This window comes from Balaenoptera acutorostrata, chromosome 11 (genome assembly GCF_949987535.1).
Source record: "Balaenoptera acutorostrata chromosome 11, mBalAcu1.1, whole genome shotgun sequence".
NCBI lineage: Eukaryota > Metazoa > Chordata > Mammalia > Artiodactyla > Balaenopteridae > Balaenoptera > Balaenoptera acutorostrata.
The window spans coordinates 59,609,288-59,625,737 of NC_080074.1; the positions used below are offsets into that span (position 1 = coordinate 59,609,288).

The 16,450-nt window shown below is 50.9% G+C and overlaps 2 protein-coding genes across 6 annotated transcripts in view; one reads left to right on the forward strand and one right to left on the reverse strand.

Moving 5' to 3' along the window:
• The window catches only part of MARS1 (methionyl-tRNA synthetase 1), a 19,446-nt gene extending 15,120 nt beyond the window's left edge, over positions 1–4,326 (reverse strand). Inside the window, exons 1-7 of one of the 3 annotated variants that reach the window (XM_028165749.2) lie at positions 4,133–4,326; positions 3,230–3,320; positions 2,991–3,069; positions 2,778–2,912; positions 2,352–2,427; positions 1,932–2,104; positions 1,645–1,751 (exon numbers count right to left, since the gene is read on the reverse strand). In XM_028165749.2, coding sequence (XP_028021550.1) covers positions 1,645–1,751; positions 1,932–2,104; positions 2,352–2,427; positions 2,778–2,912; positions 2,991–3,069; positions 3,230–3,320; positions 4,133–4,241 — 770 coding nt within the window. In that variant the 5' untranslated portion in view covers positions 4,242–4,326. The remainder of the gene's footprint in view (positions 1–1,644; positions 1,752–1,931; positions 2,105–2,351; positions 2,428–2,777; positions 2,913–2,990; positions 3,070–3,229; positions 3,321–4,132) is intronic. The other 2 variants (XM_007179669.3, XM_007179670.3) reach the window with 2 other exon arrangements.
• Positions 3,570–16,400, forward strand: ARHGAP9 (Rho GTPase activating protein 9). Of its 3 annotated transcripts, XM_057555983.1 has the most exons (19): positions 3,570–3,729; positions 9,058–9,125; positions 9,436–9,757; positions 10,033–10,268; positions 11,235–11,459; positions 11,647–11,760; positions 11,959–12,063; positions 12,294–12,355; positions 12,483–12,573; positions 12,794–12,889; positions 13,032–13,130; positions 13,359–13,500; positions 13,603–13,710; positions 14,056–14,154; positions 14,325–14,402; positions 14,550–14,603; positions 14,847–14,981; positions 15,338–15,443; positions 16,080–16,400. In XM_057555983.1, exons 1-19 carry the CDS (start codon positions 3,720–3,722, stop codon positions 16,249–16,251), a joined length of 2,322 nt encoding a protein of 773 aa, XP_057411966.1. In that variant the 5' UTR covers positions 3,570–3,719; the 3' UTR covers positions 16,252–16,400. The 3 variants fall into 3 exon arrangements, with proteins under 3 accessions (XP_057411966.1, XP_007179734.2, XP_007179735.1); XM_007179672.2 differs by lacking the exons at positions 3,570–3,729; positions 9,058–9,125 and having other exon boundaries at positions 9,659–9,770; positions 10,045–10,268; XM_007179673.3 differs by lacking the exons at positions 3,570–3,729; positions 9,058–9,125; positions 9,436–9,757; positions 10,033–10,268 and adding an exon at positions 11,059–11,131.
• The last annotated feature ends 50 nt before the right edge of the window (positions 16,401–16,450 follow it).

Consider the following 16,450-nt stretch of genomic DNA (forward strand, 5'->3'; position numbering starts at 1 on the left):
ATAAAGAGATAATTACAACATAATATGACAATGGAAGCTCCCAGAAGATGAAGCACTTAAGACTCTCACAAGCTCTATAGAGAAAGAAATTATAGAACCGGTCTCTTGAACAACTGTACAGCAGGTAGGTAAGATGCAGGCATTCCAGGGAGAAGGAAGAGCATGGGCAAAGACACCAAGGTGTGAGAGTATATGATCTCAGCCTGCCTTCCTCTTAAAACTCATCTTGACCCAACTGCCCCTTGACTGACCAGCCTCCAGCCACTAGCCTTTTAGAAATTCCTTATAAAGAACCAAACACGGTGCTTGCTCTGAGACACCCTTCCCCCAGACTTACCCTTGCCTAACTCTACTCATCTTGCAAGTCTTAGTTCCTTTTTTTTTGGCCATGCTGTGCGGCTTTCGGGATCTTAGTTCCCCAACCAGGGACTGAACCTGGGACCTCAGCAGTGAAAGCGTGGAGTCCTAACCACTGAACCACCAGGGAATTCCTGCAAGTCTTAGGTCAAATGCCATTTTTCTAAGTTAATCTCCTGTGATATTTTCTCATAGCATCCTGTTCTTTTCCTTCATAGTACTTACCAAAATTTATAATTATACCTTTGTGTGACAGGTTTTTTTTAACTTTTAATTTTATATTGGAGTACAGTTGATTAACTATGTTGTGTTAGCTTCATGAGTGACAGTTTTTTTTAAATACCTGTCTATACCACTAGACTCAAAGTGGTATGAGAGCACAGTCTTGTCTGTTTCATTCCCCTCTGTAGACCCAGTTCCCAGCACACAGGGCCTGACAAGGAGTGGACACTTAAATCTTTATTGAACAACATGTTCAGAACTACAGACATTTCATTTCGATGGAAAAATCTACATATGTGTGTGAATATTATCTTAGCTTTCAGGAGAGTAACAGAATATGATGCTAAGCATGCAGGCAGGGGCCAGAATATGAAAGGCCTTGTGAACTACACAAAGAAACCATCTGTAGAATTCTGAAAAGGAAGGTGAGATGATAACATAGGCAGTTTTAAGCAGCCATTCTGGTGGCAGCGTGAAGCATGGGATGGCATGGAAGGAGAAGGTAAGAAATGGTGAGGCCCAATCTCAGGTAGCAGCAGTGAGGATAGGGAGAAGGGATGGATACAAGGACTCTTTAGGAGTTAGAATCAATGACCTGGTAATGGAACAAATGATAACAAGCAGAGATGAGAGAAGGGTATAGATAGATGACACCAAGATTTCTGGCCTGGATTTTTAGGTGGAAGGTGGGAGTCATTCACTAAGACAAGTGAATGAAGGAGAAAGAGAAGCTGGCAGGGAAGGTAATAGGTTTGGTTTTGTACACGTTGAGTTTGCAATGCCAGTGGAGGTGGAGGAAATCTAGGAGATAGTCTGACAACTATGTCTGGAGCTCAGAATAGAGATGTGAACTGGAAAAAACAGATTTAGGTGCAATCAGTAGACAGAAAGTAGCTGAAAACATGGGTGCAGATGGGACTGATGGACAGTATATCCAAAGTATTAGCCAAGAGGTTGAGAGGACAGAAAATTAAAGGTCAGCAAAGAGAATTCGACAGGCAGGTATTGGCTCTATCGACAATTTCCACGTAAGAAACCAAGCCCCATTCATGTGTGCCTACTCACACTGGATTCTGCTGTGGCTGAACAGGGGGCAAGCTTTCCAGGCCCTTCTCCCAAGCAGCTACCGCCATGGCAATCTCCTCCTCAGATAGGGTAGCCAGCTCCTCCTCCTATGAAGAGTGGACAGTATCCCTCACCAGGTGAGGGGGGGGGGGCCGTAGAGTAAAGAACTTTTCTCCTTGCTCTCCATGAACTGCAAAAGTTAGTAGTCATGCTCAAAGTCCCTCTCCAAGCCACCCACCACCTCACGCACTGAGGCTCTGTGGGGACCCCTCTGCTCTGTTCCAAACCTCAGGCTCATTGCTGACAGCCCTCCCCTCAAGGGAGCTGGGCTGGGGCTGCTTTTGGAGGTAGGGCCGGAGGGCCAGGACACCCTGCTGCTTCAGCACAGTCTCTGCAGCTCGCTGACATGGCTCCTGAGAACTCAGTGTCTGGAACCAGCTGTGCAGGGCACCCAGCTCCTCTGTGGCATGGAAGAAAAGAAGCAATCAGTAAGACCTAGAATGGGTAGGCGGGAAGGGACCCCCTCCCCTTCTTCACAAAGTTTCTCCAGCTGCCTTTCCCAGTTCCCTCAGCCATCTTTCTGCTATAGCTGCCCTGTCAAGCTACACCTCAAAATGGGTCCTCAGTATTCTACTGCCCACTCTGTAACCCCTACACCAAGCTCCTGGGGTTGGGGCTGGTGGAGAAGTGATATGCACAGTTCTCACCAGGGAGGTATGCCGGGTCTTGGAGTAATGGATACAGTGCTCCCCACAAAACAATGTCAGCTAGAGATTCTGTCTCCTTTGTTGAGGAAAGAAAGGAAGAAGTACACAGGTGAGACACTCAGTTTCTTCCCAATTGACATAATAGTATCGTACATTTCCTAAGCACTTACTATGTGTCAAGCACTACTGTGTTAAGCATTTTAAATTACCTCTCTTAATCTTCACAATAACCCACTGAGGTAGACAATAATACATTACCCTCACTTCAAAGGTGAAAAAAATGAAGTTTAAAGAGTTTTTGTGAGTTTTAAAGTTTACACTGCTAGTAAGTGGCAGTTTGGAAGGTCTGAACTCTGAATACAGTCTTCTTTCTTAATTCGTATATCATACAGCTTTCCCCAGTACGCATCTCAAGGCCCAACTCACCCCAGCCAGGAACGGACAGCTCCGACGACTCAAGCTGTGGTCAATATGAGTCAGGGCTCTCCGGACCGGGCTAAAAACATCTTCTCCCTTCTTCCCTTGGACCACTAAATAGTACAGGGCAGCGGACAAAGCTGGCTAAAACGCAGGAGACACGGGTCAGGGCAGCCATGCAGAGCAAGAGCCTACCTGCCATTCCCCACATCTCAGCCCTACCTGCAGCTCTGTCGCTTCCCATTCCAGCCACTGGTTGGTGAGGTCATCTTGCTCCCAGCCAGATAAAAGAAAGAAGTATCTACCCAGGGAGAGAGCAACAGAGGCAGAATTAAAGGGGCCCATTTGTCTAGCCCATTTCTCACTCCCCAGTGAAACAGTGGTTGTAAACAAGGCTACATAGAGGACAATAATCCCTGATTCTATTCAGCCACCTCCCTGCATCAAGGACCAGTACTGACCGACAGATTGCACTGGTGGAGAAGAGGTAGTTGCCACTATCCAGTTGCAAGACAGGAACCTTAGGCCGGGTCAGGAACGGGACCACACACTCTGACCCGGGAGAGGAAGACGGGTGAAAAACAGAGAAGAGAAAAGAAAAGAAATGCTTTGTCAACTTAGAAGAACAACTTCACGGGGGTGGGGTGGGGGCAGGGGGGATGGGCAGTCTCACGGAGAGGGTCCAGGATAGGACCACTGAAAGGGGGTGGGTCCAGAATGAACTGGAGAGACCAGCAGGTGTTCAGCTGAGACAGCCAGCTGGAAACAACAGATGGGGACTGCAGTGAGGAGGTGGTGGTACTGGGGTAGTGCTGCAGCCAAGAAGTGGAACAACTGAAAGTAATTAGGATATCTGAGAATGATCTGAGCTACAGTGGGAGAACAAAATTAAGAGAACTGGGAGGATTGACAAGAGAACCGCTTAAGAGTCACGCAAACAGATGGCTGGGAATGAGAAGAGGTAAACGGAAGAGAGTATGTGTGTCTCTGTGTTCTTAGGAGAGGAAAGCAGGGTTTCCTAAGAACGACAAAGGAGAACCTGGTGGTTATCATGTGAGTGACGTGGGGGGGGGGGGGGTTGCCTGATAGGCGTGGGAGAAGATTGGAAAAGGGAAAGAGGTTCACTGGAGTGAGGCGAGGTCCTGGAAGAAAGAAAAGGGTACACTGAGGGTAATTAAGGGAAGTGACGGATGAAAGGTACGACTGGGAAGGAAGAGGGTATGGGGTGTCCAAGGATAATGCGGGAGAAGGTTGACGGGAGTGCGTGGGGGGGGCGGGGTTGACGAAGACAACTGTAGGGTGGTCGTCGGCGTGTTTTCAGTCCCGCCCGGCTCATCCACCGCCCACCAGCACCAGCAGACTACCTTCCGGGCCTACAGTGCTGATGAGTAGCTCCGCTCTGCACTGGGCCCTCCCGGCCGCGGCCAGCACGGGCAGGCTCCCCGGGGCGCCCTCGCTCACGAACAACCTCATTTCGCCGTGGATCCCACGCTGATGCAACCGGAACCGGTCTCCCGCCAGTGGGATGAGCGACCGCCGCGAGGCACGCCGGGAAATGGAGTTCCGAATGTGGCCTTTCCCCCCCGGCCAGACTCCCGGAAAGTAGACTATTTCTCCCATCATGCAACACTAGGAAACAGGAAAAGAGTGTCATAGAGATGGAGAGGCAGTAGATGCTGTGCCAGAGCAGCACTTTTTTGGTGGGTGGGCCGAGGAGACCTTTACGTGTGGGGCTCGACGCACTTCAATCTTGTAACGCAGCCCAAGGGCGGTGACGGAAACAGAGGCCCTCGGTCATCTTGCTGAAGTAGCGATGTTATGACAGCGGCTACTCGCAATGGCTGACTCTCGATTCGAGTTCATAAGAATCAGAGTTTTAGAGTTGAGAGTTATGATAAACTTACGTTAGTGACACAATGAAAATTAGGGTACGTATCCTATTAACAAAAAAGAATGTGACTATTAAATATTGATTTAATACCATTCTGAAGCGCATATGCAGCCAGGCAACCTCATTAAAGGGAAGGGAGCACGTAAAGGAAAAAGGTAAGTTGAGGCGGAGTAAAAAGGCTAAGAGTTTGTCAATAAGTATACGTTATTCAACGAAGCACGTATCAGTAATTGAGAAAGGGACCCTTCTTAATCATCTTTGTATACCTTTAAGATTAATTAATACCTAATCGTACTTATGAGCTTGGCACTGTTTTTTATACATATATATAAATATATATATATTTCTCAAAAAGAACTAACAAAAAGACAAAAATAAAAAAAAAATTTAATTCTCAAAAAACTCTATGGTGGTTGTGGTGGGCCTTTTGAACCTAAGCCATAAGAAGCCTTATAGGGACTTCCCTGGTGGCGCAGTGGTTAACAATCCGCCTGCCAATGCAGGGTCACGGGTTCGAGCCCTGGTCCAGGAAGATCCCACATGCTGCAGAGCAACTAAGCCCGTGCACCACAACTACTGAGCCTGTGCTCTAGAGCCCGCAAGCTACAACTACTGAGCCCGTGTGCCACAACTACTGAAGCCCACTCGCCTAGAGCCCGTGCTCTGCAACAAGACAAGCCACCACAATGAGAAGCCCATGCACCGCAACGAAGAGTAGCCCCCGCTCGAGTAGGCCCCGCTCGCCACAGCTAGAGAAAGCCCTCACACAGCAACGAAGACCCAACGCAGCCAAAAATAAATAAATCAATTTATAAAGAAAAAAAAAGAAGCCTTGCAGCTTCTGCCCAGGCTTCTTGTAACACTCTGATAGCCCTGAGCTGCCATGTGAGAAGTCTTACTACCCTGAGATTACCATGTAGGAGAGGTGTCATGTTGACATTCTGGCTGACAGCACCAGCTGATCCCAGCATTCCAGTCATCTTCACCAAGGTGTCAGATATGTGAGTGAAGCTCTCCAGACCAACCCATCTATCTGCCTGCTGAATACCACCAAGTGACCCTAGTCGATACCACATGGGACAGAAGAATCACCCAGCTGAGCCCTACCCAAGTCTCTGCCCCATAAAATTGTGGGTTATAAGAGAATGGTTGTTATTTTTTAAATTACAAACAAACTGTGAGGTAGCTTCTCTCATTCTCATTTTTCAGATGAGGAAACTGAGGTACAGAGAGGTTACTTTGTGCTATACAATGCATTGAAGATACGATTATTCACAAAATAGATACAGGCTTCTGCCTTAGCGGAGCTCACAGACTTCCTGGGAAGTCAGAAAGTCAAATAACCTTTAAAGTGTCATGAAAGTTATAATGTGGGAATGTAAAGTCTGCTGTAGGGTCTCCTAGTTAGGGCCCCTACCTGACTCTAAGGGGTTAAGAGAGGCCTTCTTGTGCAAATGACCTTTCAACGGAGATCTAGCTGATGAGTAAGAGTTAGCCTGGTGGAGGTTGGTAGGAGTGGGGAGAGGAAGTGTTTCAGGCAGAGGAAACAACTTATGCAAAGGACCAGAGACCTCAATGCTCTTTAGGAATGTGAGGAATTAGTGTGTGGCTGGAGTATGGAGTTTGTGGTGGGGAGTGTGAAAACACTAGGCTAAAAGGAGAAAGTCTCTGTAAACCACACTGTAAAATTTGGACTTTACTCTGAGGAAAATGGGAAGCCTTTGAATGGTTAAGTCGGGAGTGGCAGGCCATTTTTATGTTTTAGAAGCATCACTCTGGCTGCTGTGCCAGGAATGGACTGGAGAGGAGTAGAACTATATGCAAGGAGACTAGTTCAAAGGTCATATTATCTGGGCTAAAAAGGGCGGTAGTTGTAGGGATTAAAGGAAGTAGACAGGTTGGAAAGATTTAGTAATCAATTAAATGTGAGTGGTGAGGAAACAAGAGAAATTAAGATTGGCTGCCAGGTTTCTGGCATGGGCAATTGGGTACATCCTCTATGTGCTCCAACAGATGATAGTATTTCCCCTATCATAGTGATTATCACACTGTATTTTAATTGTTATGAGAGGGCATCTTTTTTTTTTTTTTTTTTTTGGCCGTGCCAAAAAATGCGAAATCTTAGCTCCCCAACCAGGGATGGAACCCATGCCCCCTGCAGTGGAAGAGCTGAGTCCTAACCACTGGATGGCCAGGGCCAGGGAAGTCCCCAAGAGACGGCATCTTAATTGACAATGCCTAGCACCCGGTTCTTGCCCTGGCACGTATGGTAGTAAGCATTCAATAAATATTTATAAATTTAAATTTAACTTGGGAGTTCCCTGGTGGCCTAGGTTTTAGGATTCCGGGCTTTCACTGCCATGGCCCGGGTTCAGTCCCTGGTTGGGGAATTGAGATCCCTCAAGCAGCATGGTGCAGCCAAAAAAGAAAATAAATAAATAGGGGCTTCCCTGGTGGCGCAGGGGTTAAGAATCTATCTGCCAATGCAGGGGACACAGGTCTGAGCCCTGGTCCAGGAAGATCTCACATGCTGCGGAGCAACTAAGCCCGTGTGCCACAACTACTGAGCCTGCGCTCTAGAGCCTGCGAGCCAGAACTACTGAGCCTGCGTGCCTAGAGCCCGTGCTCCGCACAAAGAGAAGCCACTGCAATGAGAAGCCTGTGCACTGCAACGAAGACCCAATGCAGCCAAAAATAAATAAATAAGTATATTTAACTTAATAGTTGTACTAGAAGAGAAACAGATTTGGGGGAGAAGCTGACAAGTTCAGTTCAGAACATACTATGTTTGTGTTACCTGTGAAAAACCCAAGTGGATTTTTTAAGTGGACAATGGATTAGACTGGAGCTCCAGAGAAAGATCTGGACCAGAGATATGGTGCCAGCAACGTATGGAGGTCATTTGAGCTGGGGAGAGAATAAGATCACCTATGGTGTATAGAATGCAAAGGGTACGGGATCTTAGACAGACTTCTGGGGTTTAAGAAGCAAGCAAAGTCCTTCCTTATGCAACAGAGAAGGAACTGCTGAAAAGGTCAGCTGTGTTGGCTGTTGCTGAGATGTCAAGCAACATAAGGACTGCAGAGTTAGGGGTGACCCTATGAGGAGTGAGCTTGCAAAGGTGAGGGAGTGAGGGGAGAGGAAATGGAGACCCCCATGTGTAGGCAACTTTCTCAAGAAGTTTGACTGTAAGAAGGAAGACAGAGATAGGGTGGCAACTGGAGAGTACAGTAAAGGGAAGTTTGTCTAAAGATGGGAGATACTTGGATATGTTTAAAAGCTAATGGTAAGGAGCCAATAAAGAGGAAAAGGATAAAGTGCAGGAGAGATGGCAGAGAAGGCAGAAGAGGATGAGATTTGAGCACTTAACAACCACCAGACGAATGGATAAATGAATAAAGTTGGTCACTATTTTGGAAGTGGGAAGGGAGAGTTGAGAGGTAAGGTTCTCCACAAGTTGAAAACAGAGCAAACTAAGGAAGACATCACTGAGACAGAATCCCAATACTGGCAGCCCAGGACTCAAATCACGTGTCAGGGGAGGAGAGCTGGCTCTCTGATGTCATCAAGGGGGTGGGGCATTCCCTACCCCACATCTCCAAAGCCAGACAGAAATCCTCACATCTTGCAGTGGAGAAACTGAGAGAAGGGGAAAAGAGGCGTGGTCAGGTAAGGAGGAAGCACAGGTGTGGGGTTTAAAGCTCTGGCAACTGACAGCGGAGGTCAGTTCCCACCTTCCACCAGGGAGAAGCTAACGTTAGTCCCCCATTCACCCCCATAAGCTGTCAAAGCATCCTGTACTACTTGTCCATAGTCCCTGATTCAATTGTAATTAATAAATTTATTATGTCATCAGTTAAGATCTGTCTTTAAGCTTCAAGAGGGCAAGGGCTATGTCTATCTCCTTCCCTTCTCTTATCTCCAGTAGCTGACACTGTTCTTTTCACACAGGAGGTGCTCAGCCAATCCTTGTTAAGAGCATGAATGAATGAACCCACACACTAAAGTATGGTCCCACCCAAGAGGCTTATGTACAGAGGATCATATCAAGGCTGCTCAGCTCCCCAAAACACATCCTAAATTGAGAGGATGGTATTTTCACCTCTTCCTCAAACTCTGAACCCCTCTGTGTTTCTCCCAGCCACTTTCTCTTTCTCTCCAGTTTGGTCTTAGTATTTCTCTCTCTGGCTCTCTGTTTCTCTGTCTTTATGTTTTTCTGAATCTGCACAGGAAGCACGCAGTTTTAGGTCTGAGGTGATTGGCAATAGAAACATTGGTGCTTGTGTAAATTTAATAAAGGGTCACACATTTTTGTATCTTTGTCATTCATTAACTCCTGTCTCTTTGCCTGTGTTCTGTCTCAGACCTGATTCTTTCTCCTCATCTTCTTGTGTCCAGCTCAAGAGTCCCACCACCACCCAGGACCAGCTCCTCTTGTCCCTGGATCTTCTGATTGGCCCCAGAAGGTACTTAGAGGAAAATCACCCAGCTAGACCCCCTCCTCTGATTTCCTGCCTTGCTGGTCTCGAAGCCCTGCTGACCACATCCTCTCTCACCTTACTTACATACTTCCTCATTAGTCACATCAGCCAGGACTTCTCAGCCCCCAAAACCTGTTACTGACCCCCACTCAGGCTCTCTGCCTTACCCCCTCCTCTTACCCCAGGCTTTCTAGTCTTCCCTTCTACCCCACACTGCTCTTAGAACCATGTCTCTCTGCCTGCAAGCAGCCACTCCTGTCCTTTTCTGGATCTCCCTCACCCCTTTTTCCCATAGGTGACAGTACCGATGACAATGCTATCAAGCTGGTGGTGGCCAAATACCCAGGGAAACCTAGGGCTGGGGCCCCGGAGCCCTTCTCAGGGATCCCAGCTCCGTGCCCTGTATGCCTTCACTTACACTGGGGCAGATGGCCGGCAGGTGTCTCTGGCTGAAGGGGACAGGTTCCTACTGCTTCAAAAGACCAACTCAGACTGGTGGTTGGTAAGGCGCCTGGGAGCACCCTCCACCTCTCGTCCCATCTTCATCCCAGCTGCCTACATGACAGAGGAATTCAGCCCTTCCCAGAGCCCAACAACCATCACCCCCCAGCCAATCCCTCCGGACTCCTGGTGAGTAAGTCCTCCCCCATCACCTTCCTACCTCCCTGGCTTCTGGGAATTATTGGAAAGATCCCCTTCCCCGAAGCTGTTGCTAATCCTCTACTCCTACCCCTCATCCCCACCATGGTGTCCCTATTGCCTCTCCTTCCTAGTCTCAAGCCTTCTAGATCTCATGTAATTTTCTACCTGCTCTTGTCTTCCCTGTGAGCCCCCAAGATCAGGGACCCAGCCAAGACCCATGGGGGGACCCTGCCCCCAACTCTTCCCATTTTTCTGTTTCCAGGGCCAAAGTTATTTCCTGGCTCCCTGGAGGAGACGCACCTGAGTCAGGAAACTCCAGGCAGAGCCCAGGCTACATCTGAGCAGCCTCCTCCTCTTCCCCCTAAAATGTGTAGAAGTATCAGTGTTACCAACTTGAGGCCCAGCCTCCTGAAGAACTTCCAGGAAGGACCAAGTAGAAGATCCCTTTCCCAGGAAGACTTGCTGACAGAGGCGGATGTGAACATGGTGAGTCATAGTGCTTCTTCTGAGCAGTCAGGCAACAGATGTTTACTGCTGGGCTTAGTTCTAGGCACATTAGCAAACAGGACAGACAGAATCTCTGCCCTCAAGGGATTCCCATGGGGGTGATGAACACATAAATAAGATAGCCCTTGGTACTAATAAGCGCTACAAAGAAGCTAAATGTTGTGGAGGATGAATGAAGTGGTCTAGGAATGCATCTCTGAGGAAATGACATTTAGTTGAATCTGAATAAGGAGAGACAGCCCTGAAACAAATGAAGAGATGAGAAGGAATTCTAGCTGAGGGACAGCAAGTAGCAAAGATCCTGAGGGTACGTGGAACCTGGAAAATGATAGAGGGACTGAAAGGCCAGCTTAACTTTGCTTTTCTCTCTCAACCTCTTGACTCCTGGCCCAGGGCAGGGTTTTTTGCTGTGTCCTGTCTTGCTAGCTCAGGTCACCAGCGAGTTTCCTCTAAAGATGGAACTCCCTTGATCTTCCTGAAGATTCAGCCCCTCCCCTCTCTCTTACTTACTAGTGGGTGAAAAATGGCCCCTCCTCTCTCACACTCCGCTAGCAGGAGTCACTCCGCTGACCCCTCTCTGTCTCCTTTTACTCTGGAGGATGTGAGGGTGGGACGCTCCTCTTGACCCCTCCCTCCACGCACACGGAAAGCCTGTTCCCCTTTCCTGAGGTCCTCTGGTGGGGGTGGGGTGGGGGAGGAGGGAAGTTGGCAACAGGAAGTGAGGAGAAAAGCAAAGACTGTGAGGGAGGGAGTCAAAAAAAAAAAAAAAACAGAAAAAAACCAGCTGCAGGAGACTAGGGTTTCTTCCTCAGTACCTGGGTCACCCCAGCCAGGAGGTGGTGGTGAGAAAATGGTGGGGGAGAGAGGAGGAGATGGTTAGGAGAGAGAAGATCGGGGAGGGCCACAGGTAGAATAACTACCTCTTTCTTCCCCCTTTCCTTGCAGGCAAGACCCCAGACCTTCATGTCAGAGCCCCCTGTGTACTGCAACCTGGTGGACCTTCGCCGCTGTCCCCGGTCCCCACCCACAAGCCCTGCATGTCCCCCGCTGCAGAGGCTGGACGCCTGGGAGCAGCACTTGGACCCCAACTCTGGACGCTGCTTCTACATAAATTCGCTGACTGGCTGCAAATCCTGGAAGCCTCCACGCCACACTCGCACCCGAGAGATGGTGAGACCTTCCCTCCTGCTTGTCCCTTGTCCCTTCAATCTCCTCCTTTCCCCTACTGATCCCCAAAGTAGTATGTTTTCTCACTGGGACTCTCAGAAGATCAGACAAATCAAAAAATTGTTAAGAAGGGTGTTGAGAGCCGATTGAGGTGGCATCTGGATGTAGTTTTGCCTTTCCCTCCCCCCAGAACCCTGGCTCCATGGAGGGGCCACAGACCATGAATAGGGACAACGGTGTCCTGCAACCTCAGGCAAAGGACTCAGAATCTGGCACAGGGACGCCAGGACCTTTCGACTCCCAGGTGAGATCCCTCCCTCCTCCTGATCACATGCAGGAAAAGCCATCGTTTTAGACTTTCTCTTTTACGCAAGACATTCTTCTTCAGTACCCCACCACACCCCCTGACTCACACCCCCACATCCGCACCCCTCTTCCCCCTACAGCCAGGAACTCCGAAGTTAAAGTTTCCTCCACCTGTTTCTCCAATCCCCTCCCCCAGGGTTCACCCTCCCTCTGCAGACGCGCCTCCCAGCTTGACCCCTCAGACCAGCCTTCAGCTCTGCAGTCCCCTCGGTCCCTGCCGCAGGTCCTGGACGACCCCCATGTAAGTCTCCCGTTTCCTTGTGAACGCCAAGCTCCTCCCCGCCCAGCCCCCAGTTCTTGCTCCTTCAGAAAGGTCTTCCTCTTTCTGAGCGTTGTCTGGGTATCCTCTCTTACCGAGCAACGCCTGCTCAACTTTAAAGGACCTCACTCCTGGGAGATCCCCTGGGGAAAGCCATGGTGACTGTGGGGGGCTCTGGGTGACTTATTGATATCTTTCCTTCCTCTTGCCAGGAGGTGGAAAGGTCGGGCATGCTCAATATGACCAAGATCGCCCAGGGCGGCCGCAAGCTCCGGTGAGAACTGGGAACACAGCAGGGGCAGGGACTGTCGGATTCCACGGGAGCGCCAAGTGTTGGGCCCTCCCCACGCAAATGTAAATGACCTCTGCACTATTATCACTGCCCCCCGCCGCCCCTGCAGGAAGAACTGGGGCCCATCTTGGGTGGTACTAGCGGGTAACAGCCTGGTGTTCTACCGAGAGCCACCGCCGACCGCCCCCTGCACCGTCTGGGTGAGTGTGAGGGAGGGGAGCAGCGGGGGGCACGAGGGGTTCCGGCACAACTTCTACCGGCCTCAGGCCTAGCGGGGCGGGGGGGGGGGGGAGGGGAGGGGAGGGGGAGGGCATGTCGAGAGGAAGGAGCGCAGCCTCCGGTGTCCTCACAGTCCAGCGGGTGAGAGGGAGGCCATGAGGGGAACAGCGCTGTGGCCTCAGTTTCTCACCGAATTGCCAGGGACCAGCGGGTAGCCGACCCGAAAGCAGCGTGGACCTGCGCGGGGCCGCCCTGGCCCACGGCCGCCAGCTGTCCAGCCGCCGCAACGTCCTACACGTGAGCGCTCTCCCGCTCGTCCCCGAAGCCCCACCCGACCCGAGGGTGCGCCCCCCGTTTCCCTCACGGGTCTCCCGCTAGGCCTCCCTGCTCTTTATGCTCCTTCCCGCTGACCCAAGCCCTTTCCCCGCGGGCCCCTCAGATCCGCACGGTCCCTGGCCATGAGTTCCTGCTGCAGTCAGACCACGAGGCCGAGCTACGCGCCTGGCACCGCGCACTGCGGGCCGTCATCGAGCGCCTGGTGAGATGGGTGGGAGGTGGCGGGACAGTGACCCGGGAGAGGCTCGGGCGGGCAGAAGGAGTGGAGAAGGAACTGTAGGATGTGGGGTGGTGAGGGACAAGGTGGCATGTAGAGCCCTGGGGTGGGCCTGGGATGTGTGGCACCCCAGCAGCCGGCAAGGGGGGTGCAGATTTCTCTCCGAGCTCTCTTCCAACCTCTGATTCGGCCCATCTTGCTGTGCGGATCTAGGATCGAGAGAACCCCCTGGAGCTGCGTCTGTCTGGTTCGGGACCTGCGGAGCTGGGGGAACTGAGCGCGGGGGAGGACGAAGAAGAGGAGTCCGAGCCGGTGTCCAAGCCACTGCTGCGGATCAGCGGCCGCTGGAGCTCCAGTTAAGGGGCAGGCCTGGTGGGCGGGGTCTGGGGGCTTTTCCCCGCTCCTCGGAGCCACAGCCGCGGCTGCTCTCATGCTCAGATTGCACTTGCTTCCGCAGGTCGGTGTCCGGAAGGAGCTGAGCAGAACCGGGTACGAAACAAACTAAAGCGGCTTATCGCAAAGAGACCGCCCTTGCAAACCCTGCAGGAGCGGGGTCTGCTCCGAGGTGAGATGGGCTGGGCCACCTAAGGCCCTTCTCCTTCGTGCCTGCTTTAGTGTTTTTGCAAGCACTTTTATTTACATTCCGGATCTCGGCATCAGCCCATTTCATGGATGAGAAAACTTCAGCGAGGCTCAGAGTAGAGCTTCCCAAACTGGATTAGCGGTCTTCTGAGACCACTGCTTTTCCCCCTGCAGCTGATTGTTGGGGGGAGGGGGTGTACTTCCTTGCCCAGACCTGGAACAGGCAGGCAGGAGAGCCAGCCCAACTTTGGGGTGAAGACTCGTGCTAGAAAGAGCTTTTATGGGTGACACTGTCACTGGCTCCCCACCTCACTCTGTGCCTCCCCAGACCAGGTGTTCGGCTGCCAGTTGGAATCACTGTGCCAGCGGGAAGGGGACACCGTGCCCAGCTTTGTGCGGCTCTGCGTTGCTGCTGTGGATAAGAGAGGTCACTTCCCAGAGACCCCAGAATCTCCCCTTCTAACAGGCCAAGGCCCAGAACTCCCCACCTCCCCCATCCTAGTCTTCCTTCTGCCCTTTTTCACTCTACCCTCAGATCCCTCACCAGCACACACTTTAGAGCAAGAATCCTTATCTGCTCCCTGCCTTATCTCCTAGGTCTAAATGTGGATGGCATTTACCGGGTGAGCGGGAACTTGGCAGTGGTCCAGAAACTTCGCTTCTTGGTGGACAGAGGTGAGGTGGCTGTGGGCAGGTGTGGTACTAAGAACTTCATGTATCAGAATCACAGGTGGTTCTGAGTGAGGGAGCTGGCAGAAAAGGGACGTCTTCTGTCTGGAGCTACATGTCTTAGCGCTTGATCTCTTCTTATACATGTTGCAGAGCGGGCAATCACCTCCGATGGGAGGTACGTGTTCCCAGAACAGCCAGGACAAGGTACTTACATGAAGGGCCCCTCAGACCCTTAAAAGTCACCCACATCATCCCTGCTCCCCGTGTCCTGCTTCTGGGGGGTTGTCCCCATCCTGATCTGTGCCGTCTTGCCCCACTGTGGACCCCCTAGGCATTCCTGTGGTCTGCCTTAACTGAATCTTTTCCCAAACTCCTGATCTCTCAGTTTCTTGGTCCCTCTGGCCATTTCTGAGCCCTGAGCCCCTCTGTACCTCCTTCTCCTTCCAGAAGGCCGATTAGATTTGGACAGTGCTGAGTGGGACGACATTCATGTGATCACTGGAGCCCTGAAGCTTTTTCTCAGGGAGCTACCTCAGCCTCTGGTGCCTCCACTGCTGCTGCCCCATTTTCGTGCTGCCCTTGGTAAAGGATGGGAGCTTTGGGCAATACCCTTGATATGGGGTGGAGGGGAAGTGGGGGGGAGCATGAGTGATAAAGAATAGAGTAGAGGTTCCCTTATACTCTTCTGTCCCATCCTGAGCACAGAGATGGAAAATAACTTTCGACTAATGTGCCAACTCCAGTTGTTTTTTTGGTGAGTGTTTAGAGGGCTGAGTTTAAAAGAATTCTAAGGTTGCAGTTGGGCTCAGCGAAAAAGAAAGCTGTGATAGATTAATGATGTCTTCACCGAGCATGGGAAAGAGTAGTGAGTTTACCCACCCTGCCCTAGCACCTTCCCTAACCTCACTCCCATGCCCTTCCCATCACTCTCTCTCTAGCACTCTCTGAATCAGAACAGCGCCTCTCTCAACTACAAGAATTAATAAGCTCAATGCCGAAGCCCAACCATGACACTCTACAGTACCTCCTGGAGCATTTATGCAGGTCAGGAAGACTGAACATCTTTGTTCATGTTGGAAGAGGGTGGGATGGGGCCTGCAGCTGGGACTCTGTGTTCAGATGGGGTGAAGGTAGGGAAACACCTAAGTTTAGTGGGTGATGGAGGAAATAAGCAACCTCTGTGCAGAGCACATATTACCAGAGTCAAGGCCTTTTTGCTCAGTCAGCATCAAATGGGGAACTGGGGACCAAGACAAGCCCAGGGATGTCGCGAGAGAAATAAGGAAAATCTCACCCTCTCCCTTCCCTCTGCTTCTTTGTCTTTCACTGGGACAGTAGGGATGACTTATTTGGTGGAGTTGGGCCTGGGCAGTGACCTCTGAGAGAGAGCATAGCCATTTGAATTAAAGCCTCCCAAATTGTGAGCAGAGAGGACTCTAGGGGCAGTCTCTGAAGTTGGGAAGAGGTGGGTGTATCCTAGGTTGTATCTTCAAGTTGTATCCTGAAGACTTCTCCATTGGTCTCATCTCCGTCCCCCTGGAGGCTCTCTCCTTGATTTTCTTCAGCCACCGCATGGAGGGATCCCAAAGTGAACTCTTCTTCAAACCTCTGAAGGGTTAGATTTATTTGCAGTGGCACGGCTGCTGCCCTATGGCCCTGTCTCTCGGCCTTTGCCCACAGGGTGATAGCACACTCAGACAAGAACCGCATGACCTCCCACAACCTGGGAATTGTGTTTGGACCAACCCTGTTTCGACCGGAGCAGGAGACATCTGACCCAGCGGCCCATGCCCTCTACCCTGGGCAGCTCGTCCAGCTGATGCTCACCGACTTCACCAGCCTCTTCCGCTGACTGGGGCAAGGAAGAAGAGAAAAGTTGTTTCCGGTGATCTCTTTTGGATAGCCTTTGGTGGGGGTTGTTCTGCTTTGAGGATATCCCTTTAAATCCTGTGTCTCCCAGATGACTGTCTCCATCTTTGTGAGTCTGACCTGAGGGGTTGGGAAAGGGTGAGGAAGCTTCTCTAAAGAGGGAGGTGGATGGATTAGCCCCT

Coding starts and splice junctions, on each gene's coding strand:
- ARHGAP9 (XM_057555983.1), top strand. Junction 10,269..11,234: donor CAGAGGCGGATGTGAACATG/GTGAGTCATAGT, acceptor CTTTCCTTGCAG/GCAAGACCCCAGACCTTCAT. Junction 13,131..13,358: donor GGGCCGTCATCGAGCGCCTG/GTGAGATGGGTG, acceptor GTGCGGATCTAG/GATCGAGAGAACCCCCTGGA.